At 43.9% G+C, this 9,162-nt stretch overlaps 1 protein-coding gene across 1 annotated transcript in view; it reads left to right on the top strand.

Moving 5' to 3' along the window:
• Positions 1–5,956: 5,956 nt before the first annotated feature.
• COLQ (collagen like tail subunit of asymmetric acetylcholinesterase) overlaps positions 5,957–9,162 on the top strand; it is a 145,661-nt gene continuing 142,455 nt past the window's right edge. The window contains exon 1 of the mRNA XM_069729942.1: positions 5,957–6,363. Within this exon, the coding sequence (XP_069586043.1) occupies positions 6,258–6,363 (106 nt within the window). The 5' untranslated portion in view covers positions 5,957–6,257. The remainder of the gene's footprint in view (positions 6,364–9,162) is intronic.

The following is a 9,162-nucleotide window of genomic DNA, read 5'->3' as shown; positions in this document are numbered from 1 at the left end:
ACAGAAATGCTGCCTTTCCGCCTGGTGGACACAGAGGATTTTCGAGACCTTATGTTCGTCGCAGTGCCCCAGTACCAGATGCCCAGTCGCCACTACTTCTCAAAGAAAACTGTGCCTGCGCTACACCAGCATGTCGCACACAACATCACCGCTTCCTTGAGATACTGTGTGTGTGACAGGGTGCATTTCACCACAGACACTTGGACGAGTAGACATGGACAGGTGCGTTACATGTCGGTGACTGGGCACTGGGTGACTATGGTGACATCAGGAGAAGGGGCTGCTGTCCAAGTCTTGCCATCCCCACGAGTTGCGCATCGATCCTCTGTATCTAGAAGTTCCTCCACTACTTTTGCCCCTCAACCTCCTCTCGGTCCTCCACCTGCAACCAAAGCCTGTCTGGTAATGCCACCCACGTTCTAACTGCGCAGAAGGAATCCTGCACACCTCCTTACTATGCTGTCACCAGGGCTCAACGGCATCAGGCGGTGTTTACATTGAAATGTCTGGGAAATGTGAGTCACACAGCTGAGGAGTTGTGGTCAGCTCTGGAGACCGAGTTCCATCAATGGTTGTCTCCACTCAACCTGCAGCAAGGGAAGGCCGTGTGCGACAATGCTGCAAACCTGGGTGCGGCCCTTCGCCAGGGCAATGTCACACACGTGTCTTGTATGGCTCACGTTTTGAACCTGGTTGTCCAGCAATTTTATCCAACAATCCTGGACTAGATGGGCTTCTGCAGAGGGCACGGTTGCTGTGTGCTCACTTCCGCCGTTCGCATCCCGCAGCTCAACGACTTACATCTATATAGACGTCGTTGGGCCTGCCAGTTCACCGGCTGAAATGCGATGTGCCCACACGGTGGAATTCAACTCTGCACATGTTGCAGTGACTGTGGCAGCACCGACGAGCCCTGGTGCAATACGTTATGACGTACAGCCTGGGCCAACAAGATCCAGAGGTGGGGCAAATCGTGCTGCAGGAGTGGTCTCAGATCAAGGACCTATGCACCCTGCTGCACAGTTTTGAAATAGCGACAAAGATGTTTAGTGCTGAAGATGCCATTATCAGCATGACTATTCTGGTCATTTACATGCTTAAATAGTATTCGGAGTCAGGTGGTGGAACAAGTGGAGGAGGAGGAACAGGAGGAATCGTATGCGGAAGAGATAATATCTCCAAGGTCCAGACGGTCAGCAGCACCAAGGCGGCAGACATTGGAGGCTGGGGGAGAGGGATTACCGAGGGCACATGGTAGCAGCCAAACTGTTGAGGAAGGTGCAGGAGGCGAGAAAGAAGTGGAGGACGAACTGGCGCTGGGCATGGAAGACTCATCAGATGAGGGCAACCTTGATCAAATTTCTGTTGTGCGAGGTTGGGGGGAGAGGGCAGAGGAAGGAAGCATGATTCTCACCTCGCCGCCACCAAGACAACAAGGACTTGGTCCTCCTGGATGCGCAAGACACATGAGTGCCTTCTTGCTGCACTACCTGCAACATGACGCTCGGATTGTCAGAATCCGAAGTAATGCAGACTACTGGGTTGCCACGCTCTTAGAACCCCGGTACAAAAGTAAATTTGGCAAAATAATTCCTGCCATAGAAAGGGATTCACGCATGCAGGAGTATCAGCAGAGACTGTTACAGAATCTTACATCTGCTTTTCCACAAAACACCAGCGGTGCACGTAGTGAATCTCTGAGGTCTAACTTGCCAACTGTGGGACTATTGAGTCATCACTCAAACCGTAACTGTAACATCGTATCTGGTGGTAACAGCCATTTTTTCCAATTGTTTCAAGATTTTTTTAGACCATCCTTTGCAAGGCCACAGAAGACAAGAAGTCTGATGCACAGCCAACGCCTAGAGTGGTTGGTGCAAGGATATCTCCAAGTTAACATCGATGCAATGACTGTGGAACTGGACCCTTGCTCATTTTGGGCTTCCAATCTTGAAAAATGGCCTGAGCTCGCCACTCACACCTTGGAGATCTTGTTGTGCCCTGCAGCCAGCGTTCTCTCTGAACATGTATTCAGCGCTGCTGGTGGTGTGCTGACAGATAAGCACACGTGGCTTTCCAGTGACAATGTAGACAGACTAACATTCATCAAGATGAACAAATCCTGGATCCGCAAGGACTTTTCTACCCCTGTGTCATCCTTGGGAGACTAAAAGCTTGATGATTTTTGAAAATCACCTCTCCAACCGTTTTAAAAAACTCAAAATTGATGCCAATTAAGTGGTGTCTGTGGCCGAATTTTTGGAAAAAATGGAGACTCTTTATTGAGTCCCCTTGCTGTGTTTTACATGACGTTGCCATCGTCAATTCCAGGTATGTGGGGTCGTCTGCAGAGTTGTTTACTCATACTATGGCCTGGGATTCAGAGGTCTGTGTTATGATCCGGTGACCTTGGAGCTGCATGAGAACTTTCACTGGAGAAAGTGGCCACTATACTGATCGCAACCCTGAACTTAACACCGCAACTAGAAGTAGCCGTGGAGTGTACCTAACACACCTAGACACCTCGTCACAGCCGGAGGACTAAATGCCCCTAAAGATGGAAATCGGAATACTATCTTGCCTCAGAGAAAATCCCCAAAGGATAGACAGCCCCCCACAAATATTGGCGGTGAGTCGGAGAGGAAAAAACATACACAGGCAGAAAAAACAGGATTTAGCACAGGAGGCCACTCTAGCTAGATAGGACAGAATAGGACAGAGTTCTGTGTGGTCAGTGTCAAAACCCTTCAAAAAATCCACAGCAGAATATACAAAAAACTTCCTACATCTAACTAAAGATGTAGGAGCGTATATCTGCAACTCCAGTGAAACCAACCAGACTGAGAAAACACAGACACAGTCTAATCTGGACAAAAGAAAAACAAACGAACAGTACTGAAAATAAGCACACTGCATGTGTGCCACAGGAACAGAAACAGACACTTATCTTTGCTGAACTGGCAGATAAGCAGGAGAGGCCAGGCAGAGATCCAACACTTCCAAAGAAACATTGACAACTGGCAAGGGCTAAAGGATCCTGCACACCTAAATATCCCTGTCAGAATTGTAATTATCCGATATACCTGGCCAGGACTGCGAGTCAGAGACAACTGCATTCCCACCAACAACCACTGGAGGGAACCCAAGAGCAGAATTCACAACAGGTCTGCTCCAAAGCTTCAGTGTCTGCTAGTCAGCAGAGTAGCCCACCCACCCACCGCCTGTTTATCTAAGTAATAATTTTTAACTGCATCTAGCCCAGGAAATCCTTTTGGGCCTAGTAGCATTTTGTGCTACTCAGCAGAGTACCCCACCCATGAAGCAAGCTACACTGCCTGTTTATCTAAGTACTATTTTTTAACGGCATCTAGCCCAGGAAATCCTTTTGGGCCTAGTAGCAATTTGTGCTACTCAGCAGAGTACCCCACCCATGAACCAAGCTACACCGCCTGTTTATCTAATTACTAATTTTTAACTGCATCCTGCCCAGGAAATCCTTTTGGACCTAGTAGCAATTTCTGCTACTCAGCCGAGTACCCCACCCATGAAGCAAGCTACACCGCCTGTTTACCTAAGCACTATTTTTTAAATGCATCTAGCTGCACCGCCTTCTTCCTTTCTCAATCTAACCCCTCAGCTCTGGGGTGTCCACTCTTCCTCCAGCTCTCTCCTTCTCACATGTGGACTACCGCGTGTTTTCACACTGTGGCGAATCTTTTGGGCCCAGGCATAAGAAGTCATCTAGGTAATGGATAATATGTGCCCCCTTAGAAACGTCCATGATGACCCATTCGAGGAAGCAACTAAACGCCTCAAATAGTGAGCAGGATATGGAGCACCCCATAGGCAAACAGCAATCTATGTAGTATGCACCTTCACAGAAGCAGCCCAATGGAAGGACACTATTCGGAGGCACAGGTAGTAACCGGAATGCCCCCTCAATGTCTATTTTGGCCATTAGGGTGCCCCTTCCCAACTTCTTGACCCGCCTGATTGCTTCATCAAAGGAAGTACAGTACAGAGTACTGTACTTGGTTCCCCGTCAATGTTGTTGTTTACTGACCTGCCCCTTGGATATGACAAATGGTGGGTTAGTCTGAATGTATTCCTTTTTTGGCACAACTCCCATCGGGGGTACCACTACGTCTTCTAAGAAAAGTGTTCTGAATGGACCCGCCGCCAATCTACCTAAAGATATTTATTTTTTTTGTCACGACGTCTGGGTGTTGGTAGACTGATTTTAGATTTTTACTCCAGCATTTCTTGATTTTAGAAGGGCATGACATGCCTATATCTGTGTCTCCTCCTCTTTTTACTCCTCCACCTCTTTTCTTTTCGCATGACTATATGTAGTTGTGACTTTTCCATGTGTTTGTTGTGTCTTCTGAGCAGTTTGTCAGCTTTTGGACATCTTTTAAGGTGTTTTCTATGTGTTTGTGTTTGCCTGCCATTGGTTTCAATGGGGTTCGACGAACATTCGTCAAACACACCCCAGTTCGACAAACCGAACCGAACTCGAACACTAGGGGGGTGGCTCAACACTAATAACTACACAAGGTAAGGAGTGGAACTAGTAAGTGTGTATATAGACTGAAGACAATTTAAACTAATTGCTATCACCAGTCCTTTGTTTCAGGAGGATACAATCTCTATTGGTGCTGCTGCTTTGACTTTATGGTAAGAAATTACACTTTCTTTTGCATAAACTTTTTGCAAAATGTAGCAGTATTTGTGCTAAAAAGTCACAAAAATAAAGCCAATTCATCTTTTTTTAAGTCAGTTTCCATTTTTTTGTAGCAAATTCTTCAAAAGGTTGCACATAATCATAAAATTTGTACCAAGTAAAAAATGTTCTTTGCATCTGTCTATAACCTATTTTGCATGTATTCAACGTAAAAAACTGCATGTCTGACAAAGAGACAAGAGGTGAACAAAACATATGAAATAGACTTAAATGAAAAATAGAAGAAAAAATATGCAAAATAAACAGGCACTAATGTAATAATGAATTGTTCTCTGAAACCATGTTTGATATTGTGCAAAGTTCATGAATCACGTCTACCAGTTTGAAGAATTTGCCAAGAGCAGTTACCGTACTTTAAAAAAGTACAAATGATTAAATTGGAGCAAATAAGAGAATCATATCATTAGGTCCTTTTTACCGCACAATAAATGCTGTAAAAACAAAACTCAAAAAACAATCTTGGAATTACATTTTTTTGTTTATTTTTTTCACAGCACTTGGATTTTTTTTTCTATTTTTCAGTATGTTGTATGGTAAAATGTATGGTGATTTTCAAAACTAGAACTTGTCCCTCCAAAAAAAACAAAGTCCCTTGAAAAAGTGAGGAAAAGGGCAAATGGCTTTGTCCCTATTAACTTACAGCAAATATTTAGCCGAAATGTTTTTTTATGACAGAAAAAAAAAAGGACGGAAACCTCTCAATAGGTTAGGGTGCCCACTATGACCCAAAACTATCAATTATTATATTCATGTCAGGGTTTGAACCAATAAATTTCATAACTCACAATTTCCGGTGGATTGTTAGAAATGATTAGGTGCTTTATGCTGAACTATGGGATAAGAAGGACCCATATATAATTCTTGCACATGGGCCTTCTACTGTCTTTGCACACCCCTATATAGGCAGAACGTTATTATTTTTTTTACAAGGACCACAGTGGAGTAAATAGGGGTCACCTTCCTGTCATGTTATTACTATGTAGCCGCTTTTGAGGAGGGACTTGTTTTTTTCTGACAGGATTTTGCAGGTGACGCAGACTCCTCAGTCAGCAGCACAGTGATTGATGGCTGCTGCTTCCTATTTTGTATTACCTAGACCTGAGGTAAAAATACGTTTCTGCATTTGCTCGTCGGAGGGGTCCCCTTTCTGAGCCATAATTCAATAGACAGCCGAGCTGTGTGAGTTAAATATATCAGCAGGCTGCCTCCTGAGGGATTGCCATTGAGAATGTCCTCACTGCGGACAGACACACACACAGGAGGGTCACACTGACATGTTCTCCACTGACAGCACAGGGGAGCCTGAAGAACTGGAGCAAAGCCTGGGCACATAATAAAGACCCCCTTATAGTCAGCAAGTGACACACACTCAAGGTGGCAGAGCCAGCAGGCTGCACTCAGACACACACCCACTCTCTGGGTGGAGGCAGCAGGGTGCACACAGACACACTGGCACAGTCACTCCTGCACACACAACCCCCTCAGCCTTTGCTCAGGGGCTCTTCCTGCCAACATGCTTGTGCTCAGACTTATGGCAGTGGGATTTTACATCCAGCTCTTTTTCTGTTTCATCCTCTCACAGACTTCCTTCATTGACAGTGTCTTCCCAATTCCTGCAGGTAATGAGCAGTTTTCTGTTCTTATGCATGTGCAGCCCCCCTGAATGTTATCATAGGGCTGCATTATCACTGGGACCCCATGGTCTGGCCAGGAGAGCCGTCTGCATGTTTCCTTCTATTTTTGTCTGGGGTAGCCAGAGATTTGAACCAGGAAGGACAATTATCCCTATTAATAAACCTATTACAAGACTCGGTGCGAAGTATTGACTGGGTGAATTCAGATAAGGCTTATTATAGGAAAATCATTGATTATAAGCCATGCTTGGGAGCATGCTTATAATGCAATATGCAGTGTATTCTTTGCAGTATGAGCTGCCCTATATCTGGTATTTTGTATTGGTATACTATACTGCAGTGATTATCATATTGGGATGATTATGTAAGGCAGATAAAGCCCCACAGGCGATTCATCCAACCTATAGCTTTATTTAACCCCTAACTAATTTAATGCACTTTTTGATTTGCGGCAAAAAAAAAAAAAGAAGTAAAATACAAAAAAAATAATCTTATATATTTATGCTTAAAGATTAAAGTTCATTGGGCAATGTAGACCCTGTATGATATTACAGTGCAATGCACACACTGGTTCTCTGCAGTGGAAGTTCATTATGTCTTACGATATATTCACACCCGGCAGATTCATCCGCAATTTAAAAAGAAAAATCCTTGCCATCCATCAGAAATGTTTTTCTGCAGCAAGTGCCATGAATTTTCTCAAATGTATTTTAGTTTCATGGACCATCATCCACATTTCTTGCAACAAACATAGGAACAGCACCTTATATTTTTTAGTTGGATGTACTTAGGGTGTATTTATTTATCATAGTGACTTTTGGGAATTGGGACTGACCTGCTGATAAATATTTGTAGCAATCACCATTATTATGTTTGAAGCATAAGGCTATGTTCACATGTTTTGCTGCTTTTTTTTTCTGCAGCAAAACCTGCTCTCTTGGCAGTAAGAAACTTGCTGCAAAAAAGCAGGTTTTGCTTGGTTTTTGTTGCATTTTTTCCCCTGTGTTTTTGCTCCGTTTTTGTCTCTTGTGAATGCTGATAAAGTTTAGTGCCAAAAAAAAAATCCGATTCTACTTCATCAGGTTTTGGCACAAAAAAAAACGCAGCAAAACCTGATACCACCAACGCTGAAAAAACGATGACAGAAGTGACATTCTTCATTCTGCAACACCCTAGGTTTTGCACAAAATACTGAAGACAAAAAGAACAAAACAAGCTGTGTGCAAGAGATTTCTGAAATCTCATAGACATAGCTGGTACTGCAAAATGCAACTAAAATTAGCATTAAAAAAGCAGGGAAAAAAGCACAAAAATGCATACGTGTGAACATGACCTTACACTATGATGACCCCATAGCAGCTTTCCATTTTAATAATGGACTGTGATTTGCCTTTCCTTTGTGCACAGTGCAGATCAGCATCCTAATAATAAATATTCAGCACTTCAATTTGATTGGGATGAAAATTATAATGGTGAACATGTAGTATCACACAGGGAGATTTACTAAGCAATATTCTGATACAGGCTGCAGAAATGATGGAGTGCACGGAGTGTTTCAGATTAATTATGTTTTTTAGACCTGTGCATTTTTCAAATAATTAATAAAAGCACTACATTTAATGAAGACGTATGCCCTATTGTATAAGAGCAGCAGCATCTAAATGGTAGAAGAAAGAAAATTGTGTCTAAAATGCCTTGCAAAGCACATTTAGAATTCAATGTAAGCTATACACTGAATGACCGTATTAAAAAAAAAAAATTCGCCCAGCTTTGTCCTAATGGTTTTGGGAATGGGGAATCAAATATTTTTAACCATAAATGCAATTTTATAAATTATATACTGTAGATTCAGTTGCTTCTGTGAAATTACAAACCCGTGGCACTGGGCGGTAGCTGTGGACGAGGTACTCATCTTCCAAGCGCCGGCACCCTTCAGGAAAATGGAGGTCCTGGGTGTGTGGACTTTAGCTGTCGGGGCGCTATGCCTTTGCAGACCGCATGATGCCAGTGACTTCAGATGGCCAGGACCAGATGCTATAGGGTTCAATGAGGGAAACCACCACTCAAAAATAAACTGTCTTTTACTAAATAATCACTTATGGGGAAGTATGTACAGTAGATAGCAGGTGCAAAACTTTGTGGAAGTTTCTCTTAGAACATATGACATCGTCATACCCATTCTTGTTACTTCCTGAGCTCGCTCCACTCTCAGCCCGTTAGCCTCTTTCTCTCTAGCTTCACCACCACCCAGGACTTTGGGAGCTTCCCTAGTCCCCAACAACAGCACCACTAAGCAAGATTCCTATTTCTCAACCCATGATTTCATGTCCGTTTTCCCCTTAGGGGAGCTATTTATGCCACCATGGCTAGTCCTTACCTTCTATGCTTGCCGACACCTTGGAACTACTGCATGAGGCACTCTCTCTTTGTCCCACTTTCCTTCCCAGTACTTCTTTGTAACTTAAATGTCAGATAACTCTGTACCATCTTGCTAGGTTTCCTGCCCAGACCTCATTTCCTGAGAATCACTCACTCTAGACAACGATCCCGATCGCTGCAGCGTCGCTGTGTGGTCGCTGGAGAGCTGTCACACAGACAGCTCTCCAGCGACCAACGATGCCGGTCCCCTGGTAACCAGGGCAAACATCGGGTTACTAAGCGCAGGGCCGCGCTTAGTAACCCGATGCTTACCCTGGTTACCAGCGTAAACATAGAAAAAAAAAAAACACTACATACTTACATTCCGGTGTCTGTCCTCTGGCGCTGTGCTTTCCTGCACTGTCA

The sequence above is a fragment of the Ranitomeya imitator genome, chromosome 6 (assembly GCF_032444005.1).
Source record: "Ranitomeya imitator isolate aRanImi1 chromosome 6, aRanImi1.pri, whole genome shotgun sequence".
Lineage (NCBI taxonomy): Eukaryota > Metazoa > Chordata > Amphibia > Anura > Dendrobatidae > Ranitomeya > Ranitomeya imitator.
The sequence above is the reverse complement of the archived record's forward strand: the minus strand, read 5'-3'. Positions and strand labels throughout refer to the sequence as shown.